The sequence below is a fragment of the Pholcus phalangioides genome, unplaced genomic scaffold, assembly GCF_987345545.1.
Source record: "Pholcus phalangioides strain wild (caught in Gottingen) unplaced genomic scaffold, Ppha-v1.0 ptg000015l_1, whole genome shotgun sequence".
Classification (NCBI taxonomy): domain Eukaryota; kingdom Metazoa; phylum Arthropoda; class Arachnida; order Araneae; family Pholcidae; genus Pholcus; species Pholcus phalangioides.
In genome coordinates, this window is record NW_028301608.1 from 47,530,162 (window position 1) to 47,549,281 (window position 19,120).

General features: G+C 35.4%; 1 protein-coding gene across 2 annotated transcripts in view; it reads right to left on the bottom strand.

The window, feature by feature from the left end:
- The window catches only part of GPHR (Golgi pH regulator), a 39,265-nt gene extending 26,566 nt beyond the window's left edge, over nucleotides 1-12,699 (bottom strand). For both annotated transcript variants that reach the window (XM_089243646.1, XM_089243645.1), the window contains exons 1-7: nucleotides 12,560-12,699; nucleotides 10,519-10,578; nucleotides 7,732-7,835; nucleotides 7,463-7,569; nucleotides 5,894-5,998; nucleotides 5,031-5,151; nucleotides 3,553-3,633 (exon numbers count right to left, since the gene is read on the bottom strand). In XM_089243646.1, coding sequence (XP_089099772.1) covers nucleotides 3,553-3,633; nucleotides 5,031-5,151; nucleotides 5,894-5,998; nucleotides 7,463-7,569; nucleotides 7,732-7,835; nucleotides 10,519-10,578; nucleotides 12,560-12,601 — 620 coding nt within the window. In that variant the 5' untranslated portion in view covers nucleotides 12,602-12,699. The remainder of the gene's footprint in view (nucleotides 1-3,552; nucleotides 3,634-5,030; nucleotides 5,152-5,893; nucleotides 5,999-7,462; nucleotides 7,570-7,731; nucleotides 7,836-10,518; nucleotides 10,579-12,559) is intronic.
- Nucleotides 12,700-19,120: the final 6,421 nt, after the last annotated feature.

The following is a 19,120-nucleotide window of genomic DNA, read 5'->3' on the forward strand; positions in this document are numbered from 1 at the left end:
CGGTACCCGTTCTAACGTTCTTGTCCAACACACTCCTGCTTCGAACAACACTACTGTTCATTGCATGGCTACTACTTGTGCTGAAGAAATAAATGACTCGTTCAAACGCTTCTGGGAACTCGAGGCCATGGGAATCACCGATGTAAACGAAAAATCACTCTCGACTGGTGAAACAAAAATATTGCAAGATTTCCACGAATCTTACAGCCTGGAAAACCATCGTCGTGTCGTTTCACTACCGTGGAAAGAAAGCGTATGCCTCACGTCGGACAATCGACCTATTGCCTCACGCCGCTTTGACACTCTTCGTAGACGTCTGGATAAGGATCGCCCTTTTCGGGAAATGTACATTCAGCAAATGGAACGTTACATCCAGAACGACCACGTCGAAATTGCGCCAGAATCGTCAAGTCCTAGAATTTATTATCTCCCTCACCACGCAGTGAAGACCATTACCATTCTTGAGTCGGAAAAGTGTCGTAACGTATTTGATTCATCGTTTCATGTCATCGAACACCCATCTCTGAATGATGCTCTTGAGACTGGTCCAAATCTACCTTCGACAGAAATTCGTCGGACTGTGAAAAGTTCAATGTTGGTATCTACGTCTCTCCCAGTGATTGACATTTCTCGTTTCAGTTCTTACGCGAAACTTATTCGGGTTACCTCGTGGATTCAACGATTTATATACAACTGTCGCACGTCTTGCAAACTTCATGGCGAATTAACAGCAAAAGAACTCGAAAAAGCGAAATGTTATTGGATTCGTCAAGTTCAAATAGATTGTTTTCCGTCTGACTATGATGCTCTTCGACATGGTAAACAACTTCCAAAAGACTCGAAAATTGCACAATTACATCCATTTCTTAGTGACAATCTGATACGAGTTGGTGGTCGCTTGCAGTTCGCATCACTTCCAGCTGCTTCAAAGCATCCTTTAGTGCTCGATGGTTCACACCCATTTGTCAAACTGCTCATTCGTCACGTACATATTCGTCTCCATCATCTGAGCACGAGAGTGGTACTATCAGAACTGCGAAATGATTACTGGATTCTTCGAGGGCGACAGATTATTAAAAGTGTCCTACGCCAGTGTCTTCCCTGTAAAATTTTTAGAAACACGCCACCGGCTGAAATTGAAGCACCACTTCCTTCGGATAGAGTCACACAGTCGAAACCATTCAGTGTCGTGGGGATAGACTTCGCTGGCCCACTATACGTTCGTAGAAGCTCTATCTCAGTGAAAGTGTATATATTGTTGTTCACATGTGCTGTCACTCGAGCGATTCATCTCGAGCTTGTCACGGATTGCTCTACAGATAAATTTTTGCTGGCATTTTCACGTTTTGTTGCTCGTCTAGGTGTTCCCAACACTGTATATTCGGATAATGCGCAGACTTTTCACGCCGCAAATCGTGAGCTTTCCGTCTTTTGGGGTGCCATGACTTCACCTTCTGCTCACCAATACTACGCCTCCCACGGAATCACTTGGAAATTCATAGCCCCTCGAGCGGCTTGGTGGGGAGGATGGTGGGAACGCATGATTGGTGTCGTCAAACGTTGTTTACGGAAAACATTAGGTCGCGCATCTCTAGATGACGAACAACTGACGACTACGTTGGCTGGTATTGAAGCCGCAGTCAACAGCCGACCATTGACAGCTGATATCGAGTTGGATGACAGCTTCGAACCTCTCACGCCTGCCCACTTCCTGGTTGGACAACGACTGACAACCCTTCCTTCTCACGAAAAGGTTCCTGCAGCTACCGACCTCAAGAAATCGTGGTCACTGCAGCAAGATTCACTGAATGACTTTTGGAGCCGATGGAGGAAAGAATACCTACTAGAGCTGAAGACATTCCACCAAGTGAAAAATAAAGACCAAGGTTTTCAGCTACGAGTTGGAGATGTCCTCCTAAAGGAAGATGCAAGACCTCGACACATGTGGACGAAGGCACGCATATCATCCCTCGTCAAAGGTCGTGACGGCAACATTCGTTCGTGTATTCTACGTACAGCCAGTGGAACAGAAATTCGACGGCCAATTCAATTGGTAATTCCTCTGGAGGTTGACCAGGGTGGGGAGGATGTTGGGAATAGTACGAGTTTACGTTTGTAATCCCTCTGGTCACCTCCAGATGGCGAAGCTGATCCGTTATGTGACTTTTCGCTTGTCTTCTTTTCCCTTGTATCTTTTTTCCCTAGTATGATATCTTCATTCGACGCCTACGTGTACGCATGTCTCGTCTTGTATTACGTAAAAATAAAATCGTTTCTTCTACGCATTTGCTCTCCCAATGAAAAGCTATTTCGGCCCCGACACACAATGTTCTTGAGACGGCCTTGCCTTTTGTCAATAGTGTATTTAGAGTAAGTTTTCAGCCGATCTACCCATCTTTCTTTCATTGATTCTTTCAGCTTTTGGAAATTTTCCTCCCTGTACTTTCCTATAAAAAAAACCCTCTCTAGGCACCATAGAAATGTAACATCTCCTAGAGTAACAATACACCAGAAGGATGCAACAATTATTAACGAGTAACTTGAATATGTTCATTAATGTCTGTTTCTGTCAAAGATGACGGCAGTACCAGTAGCCTGAAAAATAGTACGCCTTAAAATAACATAAAGACACTGCAAAGTTATTTTTTAAAGGTTAAAATAACTGTGTACAGCTAGCTAATAATCTGCTCTTTTTTCCCCCATTCTGTAAAACCAGACGTGGCCCGGCTCTTCCAGTTGGGAATGTAAGCCCTTTACAGGATCTTGAGGCTCAGGGATCCCAGGAAAGGAGGCAAGATTCCTGGGTGCATTTTAGGTGCGGGATTCCAGGAGAAAAGACATAATTTGTAAAAAAAAAGTTAATTTTTATATTTTAATAACTATACAGCCCTTTGCAACATGAATGAGGTATCTGAGTTCTACATGCTATTTGAATACTTTTTCTAATTCAAAATATGTCTCTAGGATCATCATTTTGCCAGTAAAATGCGGCAAGAAGATGGGGACTCAATCTCATATAAAATTTACTGTGAGCCTGGGGGAACTCAAGTGACCTGAACCCTAGGTTCCGGCAGCTATGATAGTTGTCTTTTAGCACAAGAAACTTACAAATATTGTTTTAAATATATTTTTTATTCGCATCCAAGCAACAGGTTTCATAGATAAATGAAAATAAAATAGAAGTGGAATGTATGGTGAGTTTTAAAAGAAATACAATAAACATGTTGGGGTAAATCGAGAAGCTATACATACTTAGAATAAGACAACCATATGTATTCTTTATGGGCATTGTATGATATTTATCACATGTATATATTGTTTATAATTATTATTAATTGCATTTTTAATTGGGTTGCTGTATTTTTTAAATATATGACATCCATGTTTTTATGGGCATCTTTTTCTCAGCCACCTCGTTGGGCATTTTGCCTGTTGTAGCGTTGTATTTGTATTTTAATACATATATCAAATGTACTCTCTCTCTTTTAGTAAAAAGAGTTGAACATTTTACTAATGCAAACCATAAAATTATAAAAAATTTCTTCACTATACCTTTTCTTTTTTATGATGATCATATCCAATGTCTGTAGCAACTTTTTTTCTTGTGCTTGAATATCAGTCTGAGTCACATTCCTAAGTGTACAAAAGATAAAGAGGGTAATATGTGTAAATAATTTAGTTTATTTTTTCTGATTTCAACATACAGTTAACCCTCTCATTGGTATTGATGAGATATCTTGCCTCTTGAAAATCCTCTTATTTCAGCAATGATGAATCCAGATGTATTGAAAAATTAATTTTTCAATCAAACATTTTTCCCTTTTCTGGCAATTGCCAAAAATCAAAGAGGGACAACTTCAAAAGTGCTCAACTTAGTGATGAGCGCTAGCCACTCTTAATGGCTTTTCAACCATTCATGGGTCATTTTTTAGTGTTTTTTAATAGCAGCTCCCAGGCCATAATGAAATTGGAGGGGATCCTGCTTATAACGTTTTCAAAAAATCATGATGAAAAAATGTTGCAAGTGGGAAAACTCTTTAAACAGGAGATCTGAATGCAAACTTTTGAATTAGAACCATGAAAATAAGTCATACTAAGCAGTAAATTTTTCCAAGTGGGAATGTTATATAAACAGGATAGACTGTAAATGTTAAAAGTCCTGATTGAATACCGCTACTTTATGGCACACCACCTCAGATCATATCGCTATATGTGAATTTCCAACCACTGGAGGTTGGTGGGAAATGGAGTCATTTATCAATGGTTGTCTTTGGCTCAGTAGGTAAAGAACTTGTTTCTGATGTTTTTACCCCAGATTCGAACCTGTGGACCTTGATGGTAACTTTCATGGTGAAAGACAATCATCTTACCACTGCACCACTTGGGGCTCTTTGATTGAATACGGATCAAACAAGGGCCCCATAATCATTAAGTTTTTTTTCATTACAAATTTTTTAACTTTTATTTATTTTTTTTTTTATTTTTTTTTTGCTTCATCATTATATTTAAATTTTATACTGGAAATTCTATTTAACATTTTACCATCAAAAGGCGGTTTTCAAAGAAGTGTCCTTCATAAAAATGTTCAGGCCCCGAAACGCCAAACTTTTTATGAAGGCTCTGATTAACATCACCATTTTTTGGCAAAAATATAATTCCCCCATCCCCGATCTGGTAATGACTTAGAGAATCCAGAATTGTTGATCTGTAACCAGCTTCCAGCTAGTACATCCACATTTTCTTTAACTAGTGATACTCATTAAGGTTTGATAATATTAAGTTTAGCTTTGCAGGCCCCATAAGATGAGGCATTTGCACGAGGGTTCACTGATTTTTACTGTGATATCTAAATGCACATCTGTGTGCAGAGGAAAGAGTTAAAGTGCCACCATATTCAAACAAAAATTGCATAAGAAAAAATTGGAATTATCTGTGGAATTACTGAAATCTCCAAATAGCAACATGTTGATTAATAAACTTTTATTCACGACAAAATGTAAATGTAAGGTCAGAAATACTTGTGGAATTACCTCATAAAACAAGCCATTGATGTGTACGGATAATTAACAGCACCAAATCCAGACAGCAAAGCCATCAATGTAACACCAATTACTCCAACTCGACTTACACCTTGCTCAATGGAAAAGATTCCTGTAATGATGAGGAAAAAATCCAAAAAAAGAATAATTTGGATCATTTCAATCACTGTAGAGAAATACAGACTCTAATCAATATATGCAGCAAAATCTCTATGTAATGAAATTCTGTAAAGCAAATGTGTTTATTAGAACATTCACATTTTCATTAATTTCTCAGTTAATTGAAAAGGCAACGTAAGAAATGTTTTGGAAAATTGATACTGCGAGCAAAAAACTCAAGGCTGAATATTGTCCAATTGCTAATAAAATTATTTAAAAAAAGATGTTGATAACGTAATATGATACATGAATGTTCTACAATTTATTACTTGACAGAGAAAAAAAATTTGGAACTAACTCTGATGTAGCTAATTTTGCAACAACTGTGAGCTCTCATTATAACAGACTTTTAACATTAAAAAAAAGATTAATCATACATTGCATGTATTAACAGGGTTAATCAACACATTTCACTTTTTCTAAAACATATGCTGGGTGGGGAGGGGGAGAATTGAATATATCAAACTAATATTTTTCAGGTTTTAATATGGTACATATCTAAGCAATCAAACACAAGACTGATATTTTCCAATTCCAAATGCAAGTTATTTGATGTGTGGTATAGATAAAAAATATTTTAGGTATTCCTTAATTTTATAGAAAAAAGTTATTTTCACTTTATTATCTTACAAATAGTGATTACTAAATTAACATGATCGTTGGCATAGTTGATGCAATTATGAAAATATACATACCATGTTTGGGGCTTAAAATTGGAAATGGATCTCCTATTTTCCAAAATAGGTACATGAAACAGAGCCATGATGCCAGAGTGAAGGGTTTGATCATATGTTGCTGAACTGTAAAAGTGAAATTGAGATAGAGGTGAACCAATGAAAAAGAAAAATGTAAAAAGAATTTGAATTAGAAACAAACTTTTTATAGGTATGAGATTTTTGTAATTTTTAATTTCTACGGTTTTGAAACTTAATTATATTAGATTTTTCAATTTGTTGTTTTCAGATCAATTATTATACAGAGTGAAAAAATTGTAAAAAAAAATTCATCACAATCTGACAACTTCATACCTAGTTTCGTGAATGTATGGAAACTTCATGTAAGTGAACACTGCAAAATCTTGTTAGTGTCTGCACTTAAAGGACAAGACTGATCACAATAACTCGCTAACCTGAGTCAGATCTGAGAAGACATTGGTTCATGTATACTGCATGTGCCATCATTGCTTTGGTCAGAGCTACAGATACATTTAGCTTAATCCAGATTACATTTCTTGCAAGGAAGATGTGACAGAATATGTAAGGACAGGACTGGCACTTTGAAGAAATCAAAGCCAGCATTATTTCCATACTATACTGTGTACTAATTACCTCGTAAACAATATTGGTACAATTATAGAATCTATGTGCAATGGTAAGTGATTTTTATATGAGCATAAATATTATGATAGCTTTAAACAAATTGCTGTAATTTCCTGTCTATAATCTGTGGTAGTGAATATAGTCTACAGACACAAATTTCCCCATTTCGGGAAAAAATATTGTATAGTATGCACCAATAATCTGCATGGGAAAAGTTTTTTTTTTTGTCAATTATTAAATCTTTGGGAATTTAAAGAGTTACTTGCCTTTTCCTTCAGAAAAAAGTCAATTTTTTTATACTCGCATCTATATAGGCGATCTATAAATCCTTGAAAAATTATTTTTCACAAGTTAGTTTTTAAAATATTTATCTCTATTCCTACCTCTCATAAAAAAAACTGCAGATAAGACTAAACAGCACATATAATTTGCTCTAAGAAAAAAATTCTTTGAAGTTTTTTTTTAAACATTTTATTCACATTATATGCAGGAAAATACGGTAACAGGACCTCTAATTTTTTTTATATGGAAAATTTGCTTCGAGATAGGATTTTCCAACATGCGAGTAACTTTTAAGAGAAAACTGATCTTGTTAATAAAGGCACATTAACAAGATCAGTTTTCTCTTAAAAGTTACTCGCATGTTGGAAAATCCTATCTCGAAGCAAATTTTCCATATAAAAAAAATTAGAGGTCCTGTTACCGTATTTTCCTGCATATAATGTGAATAAAATGTTAAAAAAAAACTTCAAAGAATTTTTTTTCTTAGAGCAAATTATATGTGCTGTTTAGTCTTATCTGCAGTTTTTTTTATGAGAGGTAGGAATAGAGATAAATATTTTAAAAACTAACTTGTGAAAAATAATTTTATAAATAAATCAGCATTGCATTTTGAGCATGAGAACTAACCAGTAAATTTCATATCTAAATGTAAAGAAAACTTACCAAAGCTGATGTTACTAAAAATGAAGTAACTTATGTAAAATGGCAACACCACTATCAGCATAAACAATATTGCATAAAGACCCAATTTCCAATGAATATAGCGAGAGCTAGAAGTGTAAAAAAAGTAATAGTTCAAAATATGAATTTGTGTCAGTTTTCTTATGCAAAAATTAAAAATCACAGAGCTGTACACATGTATTCATATGTCATTTCATATATAAAATGATTGGTATAAGAATTTTCAAAGTAATAATCAAAGTTATTGTTACCTAGACTCTAAAACACCAAGAATCTCAAAAATAATGAGTTCAAACATCGTGCAAGATAATGAGAATGTAATGGAAAACATCAATTGAATCAGAACATGATGAACCTAAGCGAAAGAGATTGTTTGTAATCATGTAGCATTTGAAATTAATATCAAGCAAATCATCCATTTTGATCAACTGAATAACAAGACACTTTCTTATAATAGAAATTAAACAGAACTGTTTACAAAATGCATATGCAGTTCTGGAAAAGTAGTCTTATAAGCATTAGTAGTAGTCCCATTAGGGGTCCACAAATAAATTTTTTGAATGGCTTTGCCCTCTCATCATAAGCATGAACATGTATTTGGGGGCCCAACTTCTCCCAACCCCACAAATATTTTCAACAATTTTAACCTACGACCCTCCCTCAATATATATCAAGAATATAAAATATAACATCCCTTCTCTGCATGTATGTACACATTCAAACATTCAGTTCTATATAGTCAAACTTGGTTAATTTGACGTCCACAGCCGCTGGAAAAAAGTTTGAATTGTCCAACCATGTTCAAAGCCTGATTTACCAAAACAGTTCATGATCATTCGTTTTATGAAACAGTTTTTCAAATTTCACTTATCATTTTTATGCTACCAAGGAAATATACTTTCATTAAAGTATTACAATCTGAACTTTCCATACTCTTAATAGCAACAAAAAAGTAGGGCCAGGAATCCCTTGAAATTTTTAACCAGTTAATCAAAAAAAGTCAATCAATCAATCGACTGATTAATCAAATTTCAATCAAATATTTTATAACAAACTTATTAGGTAGATTTTTTATTAATATTAAAGCTATAAAAAATATTTTATTCATTTCACCCCCCCCCCCTATTTGCAGATGTAAACAAATATTATAATATGTGTAGAAATTAAGGCTGCACGTTTGCAATGAGAACATTTTGTGTGCTATCCTGGAGTTTCTTCACTAGGATCTTGCTGTTTTTTTTAAAGAGAAACTGCCACTTTAGCTTAGTCACTGATTTTAAAAGTACTTTCAGTCTTCATACTCTGTTACATTACTCCTTAGAGTTTTACTCACAAGTTAAATTACTCCTTAGAGTTTTACTCACAAGTTACATTACTCCTTGTGTACTCACAAATAGTACGAGGAAGGTGGTGGTGGGGTAATGGTTCTCGAGTATGAAAAACTGCTGTTTATTGCGGAAACAACAAGTGTTGGCCTTCTTTTCATTTCCAATGAACAGAACTAAAAACTGGAATCATCACCAGTTTTTATTGAATCGACTTGTATTTCTCCCATTTTGGAAAATTTGATCAAAACATTGATTCAAACATTTTTAAATACGGCCATTATTTTGTCAAACAAACGAAAATAAATTATCAACTTTAATATTAACTAAACTTTAATTAGCATGATCAAGTCGATTAACTGAACTAAAATTTTTAACTGCAATTAATAATCGATGGATTAACTGAATCGATTAATCAGACCAGCTATACAAAAAAGATTCAGAATTTGAATGTTACATTTTGATCTATAAGTTGAAAAGCATAATCGGTATTGAGTGGTACCCATTACCGATGCATTCCAGCTGAACAATGTTAAAATGAGCATTCAATTACAGACACAAAAAAATAGAGTAGAATCAAAAAACAGAATTATTTTTAATCTTTTATTTGTCTTTAAAGCATTGTTTTTTTTAACAATTTTGATCGAGAAAAGTAAAATCTGACTTCTTGTGTGTGTGTGGAATTCTTCCAAACTATAAATTTGCTCATACAAAAATCCCAAATTTTTTTTCCTTCAACTTTGAATCAATCCAAAAAATTTGGAACTAAACATTAGATTCTATGAAAATCTCAAGAGTTTGTAAAAGGTGTTCGCTCATGCAGGTGGCGAACATTTTCAGGGAAGGGGGGAAAAGGCTGTTATTACTCCCTGCTTAAGTCATACCTATTCATTGGGATCGGTCAGTTAAGTAAGATTTTCCCCATTGGCTGAAGTTATTTCCAAGGGTTCTGGATAATGCATCAGTGCCACTTTTATGATCTTTAAACGGGGAACGAAGCACTGTTGATCTTCATCCTCTCTTCCTTCTTTATTGAAGCAGCTCTTGTATTTTTGAATCTTGACTGTTTTTCTAAAAATGTGTGGGAAATATTTTATGTCTCTGGGGATAACAGTTGTGTGTTCGCAAAGAGAATATTGTGATCACTAGTCAAGGCTTGCTCAGCTGTGGCTGACTTGGCATCATCCTAGCCCAGTCTATAATTTTGTTTATGCTCAACTAATCTGGCTGATATAGATTTTTTTTGTTGTGCCTATATGCACCTCTCCATAACTGCACAGGATACGATAAACCCCAGCTGTTTCCAAACCTATCACGTTGATCTTTGGCTGACCTGAGACACTTAGATTTTTGGTGGGGCCCAAAGATGGTGATGGTCTTGATACCATACCTTGTCATACCAAGTGCCATGAGATTGTTTGTAAATCATAAAATGTAGGGCAAAAACGCTTTTCCAGTTGTGGGTTCTACATTTTGTAGGACATCCTTTGGATGTATGGCCCTCACTATATCCCTGTGGAGTATCTATAAGACTGGAAGGTCTTAGTCAGGTGTAATTTCTCTTCGTCAAATTCTCGAAAACTATTAATTTTGCATTACATAATGGCCACAAAAGCCTTGTTTGTCCTGCTTTTGTTGGAATAAAGTATGGTATACAGTGAGTGTCTGTGAATGGTGAACATAAACTCTTGCTACCCCACATTAGATACATACCTCGTAATCTTTGAAAAGCTGCTTCATAAAAAATACCCATCCACCAGCAAAAAACAGTATCTATAAAATGGGAAAAATTATCAATATTTACCGAAAAATACAGATTAAATAGATGAAATCATTACAATATGAGATTTTAAAATAGCATCAAGTGACCAATAAAATAAAAATTTACTGAAATCCATATCTTGAACAAGGGATACACATATTGTCAATCCTAATATGTTCAATAATGGAGGGAGCAGTGGAAAACAAAAGAGAAGAAGGTTTATAAATAGACTGATGTTATGTAGGCGATTAATTAATAACTAATGATTAAGTGGGATAGCAAATTTTGTATTTACGAAATAAATGGGATAAATGCCATATAAATGTGAAATTTGAAAATTTTGACCAATAAATGTGGAAATTTTATTTTTTTACAACTTTTCCACAAAATGTATATAATTTATACTTTTGAAATGAAAAATTTGTGATTTTACTCAATACTTGTGATAGATAACCCAATGCTTGAAAGAGAAACCACCGACATATCGCTTATTTTTCCAGCTTACTAGCTTCATTTAAATATGCAAGGTTAGGGGTCATAATCAAGGTAGTTTGGTGAATAATTTTTTTTCTTCCTTTGTAAGGAAAGAACGGGGATGGAAATTTATACCCTCTTCTTTGGTGGGCTTTTGTGGTTTTTATGCACTATTATCAGAGCCATAACTAGGCAAGTGCAACAGGTGCACCGGCAAAGGGCCCACTTGGAGGGGGGGGGACCTAAATTCAAATTCTTGCGCAGAGCACAGGAATGGCTAGCTACGGCCCTGACCATTCCCATAATCCTTTGCAATTTTCCCCAATTGCCAACTGAAAGAACAAAAACTGACTTTTTCATTTCCTATGTATTCATTTCCTAATTCAGTAGCCCTCACATACATATGTGAGGGCTACTGAATTAGTCAGCACAGCTTAAAAACAAGTACTTATTTTATCCATTGGTGGTTCATTTCTACACATTTCAAAAAAGAAAATGATGGAGATGAAACTGTATGATAGACTACAATTGTAGGCAGGGGCAGCTTGAGCCATACAGAGTTGTCCTCTGACATTGACGAGCAAAGAGAGGGTTCATTTTCCAAGGAGGGGAAACAGGGAGTGAAGGGAAAAGGAAAACTCGCTAAAACACACCAACATAAAATATTCAACCTACTCTTTTTCCCTGCGACCTTTTTACCTAAAGAAGATAAACAGAATCGCCCATCGTGACGTTTCACGACGTAGCAAGAGACAAACTCAGCAACCCTGACAGGAAGCTGACAAGGCCCCCAACGTAGGGGACCGTGGGATAAATATGAGTTTTTCTTAGAACAAAGCTGGGCGCAGTAACCCAGGTCGATAAGATACTGACAAGGCCCCAGCGTAGGGAACCCTGGGATAAATATGAGTTTTTCTTAGAACAAAGCTGGGCGCAGTATAACCCAGGTCAATAAGATACTCGCTTGAAGTAAGGATATTTAGAGGTGTCACGAACTTGATACCCAGTTCGTCCTTGTCAGAAATGTATGACATCCATATTTGTTATGGGCATCTTTTTCTCAGCCACTTCGTTGGGCATTTTGCCTGTAGTGGTCTTGTATTTGTATTCTACCACCTTGGTCGTCCCCCCCCCCCAATTCCGAAATAAATTTCTGGCTGCAGCCCTGCCCACTCAATGTGGAAACTTGGACGGACGACCCTGGTGGTTGACACTTATTGGTACACATAAACTAATTTTGCATTGTTAATGAACAAATTTTTTTTTTGCGAGTTTCAAATGCTGCTCCATTTTGATGGCAATGGAGTAATTTTATTTGTCAATTTAACCTAAAATAACCTAAAATTCTAAATTTCAACTTTTCAAATTTTAATCGTAAAAAATAAATGCAAAGGAATGAAATGGGAATAAAATTTTCCGGGGAAAAGTTTTTTGTACAAATACATATGTGGCGGTGTTAGTTTGTGGCCGGTGACTGGAGTCAATTGATATTTGAAGAAATAGGAAATACGTTCTCACCTGAGTGACGAATACGATGAGCGTGTCCTCGAGCAGACCCATCGCGAACTGATTTGCGTGAATTAAAAATCCACCTGTTGCGAATTTCTTTATAATGAAAATAATATCGGTGTCCCGTCAAATCGCATTGTTGATGAATAAAAATGTAAACAACACGTTAGGACGACCTGAGCCTTGTCGGCATTTCATCAGTTAGACGAATGGTTAGAAAGCGACATCTAGTGCCAAAGATGCTAAACCTATTACTGGTGCTGGATAAGCGTGAAAAATATCATTGCAGATATATTTTTTTAACACCTTAACGATTACGGACGCGATATCTTTGTTCGAATGCAAGTGGAAGAAATTCATTCTAGCTCTCGTGTTTGCTTTCCTCTTTTCTCATTATCGAAGCTATATTGTAACCCTATGAATGGTTACAGGAGAGAAGCTTTTCTTCTCTCCCTGTTCTTTCTTCCCCTGTTTAGTGATTCTCCCCCCCCCCCACCCGCATCTATTATACATTTTTAAGACTGAGGGAGAGAGAAATAAATCAAATCCTCTCTCTCTCTCCTTCCCCCCCCCCCCCCCCCCCCGTCTATTTCTAACATAAAAACAAGGAAAACAGTTTTTGTTTCAGTTTCATTGCCGATACCTGAAATACAGATCATCAAAATATCCAAATTTGTTGTCACAAGTCTGTACGTGAAAGTGTTTATAGTTTGAACGTGCATTGTGGGAGTCATAAAATAAAAGTCCCAACTATAAATTGATCGTATGATAAAGTAGGTGGAAAATTTTAACACACAGATTAAGATCATGGTGCTGTAACGTTTTTACAGTCATGGTGTTTCAATCGCAGCGATAATTACGAGATATCTCGCCTCCTTAAAACCTTCTCATTACTGCAATGTCAATCTGAGAGAGATGGCGAAGTTTCTTCTCACTAAAACATGTCTTTCCCCCCCTCCCTCCAACCATGACCAATACCAATGGTTGGATATTTACGGGGTGAAGGAGACGATTGTTCCCCCTTTGAGAGGCAAAGTTGCACTATTGTCATAGACAGGATGGCGGGATGGGCATCCACCCCCCCCCCCCGTTCACTATCACTATATACACCCTCAGTGATTCGCACTTTCTTTATGGGCGGAGATACGGGGGCATGGACCATTGCTTCCCCCCCCCCCCAACGTCAAAGGTGAAGCCCACTGATCTAATGTATATTTGTATATATGAGTTGACACCATCATCCTCATCATCCCTCCCACAACAATCATCATCGTGTCCCCCCCCCCCCCCGCAGACTCTCACCTCTTTCTCCACCTATGCCCTTCCCCCGTTATAGAAGTCTGTATCAGCTCATGGTATGGATAATTCACATTGCAAATCGAGAAGCTATCCATACTTGGAATAAGACAACCATAAATATTTTATGAGCACATTGTATAATATTTCTCGTAATTCATTTTTAATTGGGGGTTGCTACATTTTTAAAATATACAACATCCATATTTGTTATAGGCATCTTTTTCTCAGCCACCTCGTTGTGCATTTTGCCTGTTGTGGCCTTGTATTCGTATTTATATTTGAATATACTTCCTCTTCCCTTTGGGGTAGTAAAGGACATGCGTATAGTATAAATTATATAAAAAAAGATATTTCTCTTCCTCGATTTATTGTTCAAGAAGTTGAGAAGGGAAAGCACTATCACCTGCACAAAACCGGAAAAAGTCTTCTTGAAAATGATGTGGCATTTCACTGAGGGTTAACGGATTAGTGAAATTTATAAAACCACGACAATGGTTGATGGGTTGGTCAAATAAGTACGGAAACGGGAGATCCCAAATTGTTGCTGACCTTCAGTAATTCTGAAATTTTTTCATTAATCATGAAATTATTTCTTTTATTAGTTCTGAAAAATTACAGTACTTCTTTCAAAATCTTGAAATTCTTTTTAATAATCGAGAAATCATTTTTGTTTAAATAATCCTGAAACACTTTATCGCAGAAGATCGACAGCCAAATCGATCTGGTGATTCATTTCATGATTTGTTTACTTACCGAAGATCGACTCCGGTGTATGGTGCGAGTCCCTACTATACAGTGCTCTTATACCTTACTTGACAAAAACTACATGAAAGCACCGACGTATTTTTATGCCGTCGTTTTATTTTATTACATGTAAAAATATACACAGTACTTATATATACAGTCAAACCTCGTTAGTGCGTCACGCGATTAATACGTCACTCCGTTTAATGGGTCACTTTTTGGAAGTCCCAATTGTCCTAAGGCAGGAATTGGCACAGCTATGGCTTACTCCGTTTAACGAGTCACTCCACTTACTAAGTCATATTTCTGCTCTCCCAAGAGTAACTCATTAACGAGGTTTGACTGTATATATATACTGTGTAAACAGTCGAACTCCGTTGTAATGCCACCATCCATCATAAAGAGCTTTGCCGCCACATTCTTTGGGATTTGGCGTTGTATAGGATCATGGTCGGAATAGCGTTTCAGAGAAGCTTTATTACATAAATACATACGTTTATTGTGAACTACTGTACCTCAGTGTCTTAGTGTTTTTCAATAAATAAAATAACCTCTTTTATACGCATTTAATTTTAAGATGAGAAGATTCGTAAAACTGTCAACACTGTGAACACAATTACTTAAATATCTCTTGATAATTAAAACGTAGAAAAACATATTCTCACCTTTCAAATTATTTTAATTTTGCATTGATTTAGCGACACATTTTACAAGTAAATAATTTACAAAATGTAAAATAAACAAAGGGAAATAACGGCGGCATTTATTTTAGTCCGTATTGGTTTTAGAAAATCACAAATTTCCTGTTTTTTTTAGTCATTGAAAGAGCAACTCTTTTTGAAAAATGACTGAATGGAGCAAATCGAGGGAGATAATACCACTCGAAATGTAATGACCAGCGAGTAAAAACATGCACTGTTGAAAAACTTTTCTTGGCAACCTTGAACAAATTGGTGCAGTACGCTCAAATTGTACACTTTCCCTTATCAATAAATCTGATGGTTGTTTTGGTCCCTACACATGTTCAGGTATTCAATGTGCTTCCTAAGGCACCCTGACTTCACATTCTTTATTTTTCAAATCATTTGCTCCAAATTATTGTTATGATGACCGATAATAACAGTGGAATGAAAAAAGAATAAATTCTCATCTTCTTTAAGGTAAAAAAAAAAAGCGAAATTATGGGAAAAGAAATCTGGAAATTCTTGGAAAACGAAAAATTATTTTGTATTAGGGTAGGGGTCCAAAAAATCGGGTTGGTTAATCGATGAATTGTTAATAGCAGTTAAACATTTAGTTGAATTAATCGACAGATTTAATAAGATCGAAATTCGATTAAAATTTTTAATAAAAATTCATAATTACTTCTATTTACTTGACGAAACCGATTAAATGTATCCAATTATATTTTTAGATGAGTGACCATATTTAAAAATATTTTAATCAATATTTAGATCAAAAAGTGATTTGTATTTCCTCGACGAGAGGAAATACAAATCGATTCAACGAAAATTAGTGATGGTTTCAAAGCTTTTTTTTCAGTTATTTTCAGTTTGAGAAGACAAGACCGAAATTTTTTGTCACCATTGCGAACGGTATTTTTCGTATTCGTGAGACATCAGTGCCCCTCCCCCTCCCCTCAGTACCATTTGAGAGCAGTTTCTAAAGAAACAAGCAACAGTATGAAAATCGGAAGCAGATTCGAAATTAATGGCTAACCTAAAATGATTGATTTTCTTAAAAAATGAAAAGATCAAAGTTGAAGAAATTCCAGGATCTGAGAGATAAAAAAAATGTCCAACTTTTGCTTCAAGCATGGGGAGCCGTGATTTCTTAATATATTCTAATATTTGTTTACATCTAGCGAATAGGTGAGTGAGAGAGAAATGAATAAAATATATTTTTGTAGCATCACAATTAATACAAAAAAAGTTACCCAATAAGTTAGTGTTCACAAAGTAATACAGTACGCCCCCATACAAGGACTACTTAAAAGCATTCAATTAAAATTTTTTGACTAACGGTTTAAAATTTTATCGATTCCCAGCGCTACTTTGAATTTATCCAAACGATAGTTGGCGTTATAAGCGTTATAACGAGTTGGCGCTAAAACAAGTTTTTTGCATTACAATCCCCTATATGGAAGATTTGTTCACTGAATATTTGTGGCGCAAAGCAGGGTTGGCGCTATAACGGAGTTCGACTGTAAAGTTTTAAGTACTTACTCATGTGTACTAAATCATTTAGAGCAGCGTTTCTCAACCTTTTTGTACCCAAGGATTAGTAAAATGTCTGAAACACTTTGATGAACCATGACTGTATGCCCCGGGGCATTCCTGTACGGGCTGGACTCATTTTTTGCACGCAATTGTCCCGTTTTTTCAACGAAGTTGATTCTAGATATGTTATCTTTACTAAAACTATAAATGTATGCACATAATTTTTTCACAATTTTTAAACTAAGTATAATAATTTTAAGACTATAAATATACATATCCATCTCTCAGATTTTTCTTACATTTCAACGGTTTTTTTTCCGAGCTGCATTTCAACTACAATCATTCATTGCAATTCCCAGTACGCTCCCCTCCTTCATTCATCTTCCATATGTAATTTTTTAGCAATTTTAGCCATAGTTGATTATTTGACCAACTGATAGCAATATTTTTGGTGACGATTGGCAATTTTCTGAGTTTTGCCGTATTTGAAATCCTAATTTTTCCTGAATGGAATGTGATCACTAAGTTTTAACGTTTTTTCGAGAAATACATTTCTTTGCATGATTTGAAATAGACCTTAATTTCAATAACTTTCTGCAATAATTGGTAATTTTATTTGGAATTGCATGTTTTGGCGGCAATTGGTGATATCCTGTATTTAGGATCAAAATTTCCCTATTTTAGCCATGAAATATGGTCACCCATCGTATGAGAGTTTGGTTTTTTATTTAATCCCAAGACAAAATATTACTAATATCAGTTCTACAATTGGATAATTTTTCATTGAATTAGAATTAATTTGTTAAATCTCCCTGCTGACCATCTGCACCATCGTCACGGATTACTTCTCGTTCAAGGTTGAGAAACGCTAATTTAGAGATCAATATCTTTTGATTTTGACCTTTCTCTACAAGATTATTTCCGTTCACTAATGTTACAGTGAAACTTCGTTTATACGACGGTCAAGAGACCGAGTCAAAACTTGGTATAGATGCGTAAGTCGAATCACTGTGACTTTTTTTTAAAAAATGACTCCCCACACAGACATACAAAATATCATAAAATTAAATGTGTTTAATTGCATCTCCAATTCTGTAATTAAAAAAAAATTTAAATCATACTTGAGGGGGAAAAAATGAAACTGCATTTTTGAAATCACTTACTGACTTTAAAAGAAATAAAATTTAGAAGAACGTTACTTTTGGAACACGACATTGGGTGAAAAATTGAAACAAAATCTTCTCAACTTGGGAAAAATTCTCATCTTGGACTATCATTTTTTTAGCAACCAGCAGCTTCGTCTTTGACTTTGTTTCTCTGCTTCATAATCATTTTCAAAGTTGACATAGGGATATTCAACTGTTTTGCAAGATGAACTTTCGTCATTTTATTGAAAATTCTTGTTGAAATCTTCCATCCAGGTTTTTTTTTTTTTTCCAGAGATAGCGCTTTTCGTTTTCTCGACATTACGAACGGTGAATTTGAGATAGCCCACAAGCAGAGCACTATAACGGAAGAAAATTCCACAGGAAATGACCAAAAGAATTTACTTTGTATATGTACCGTATGTGTCTCTTATGGGCAAACCCGTGCGCTTCAAATGCATACAATGGACTTCCTTACACTCTGGGCATAACGCTGAAAACATTAGGAGGAAAGAATTCTTAGAGGACATATGGCCGTCAAAACAATTTAAACCTGTTTCTTTGAGGCCCGCTGAGTTTTACGTATTCTCATAAACAAGCAATCAACAAATCACTAAATGCCCAACGTGAAAATGGTCATCAGATAGCTCAATTGGTATTTTCGCAATCACCCTAACATTACGGCTTTTGCGGTGACAATATGCAAGAAAAACTGCTGCAACAACACGTTTTCCCTACATACAAAAATTGTGCGCATTTGATGGACATAAATGACTTTTTTTCAAAAGATTCGGAGTTCGAACCGAAGTGAAAATGTCGAGTAAATGAATTATTTTAATATTAAAATGTATAGGAAACAATTGCGATTTCAAGTGCAATATTCGCTGAGATATTTAGATTCAAAAATTGCCGAAAATTATTGATTGTCTTGATGTGTTCTATCATTTATATATAGGAGGAATGTTCTTTATTTTCCTAGAAAAAATAATTTACAATCCTCTCAAAGATATCTTCCGGCTTATCATTTTCCATCATTTCACGAAAGCATCGAAATCTCATCTCCCAGAAAATACGAACTCTTTGAAGGAAAATCGGAATTTCAACCGCGTAAAATCAAAAACATCTCTCGTGCTCGAGAACGACGAAAATTAATGTATTGTTAT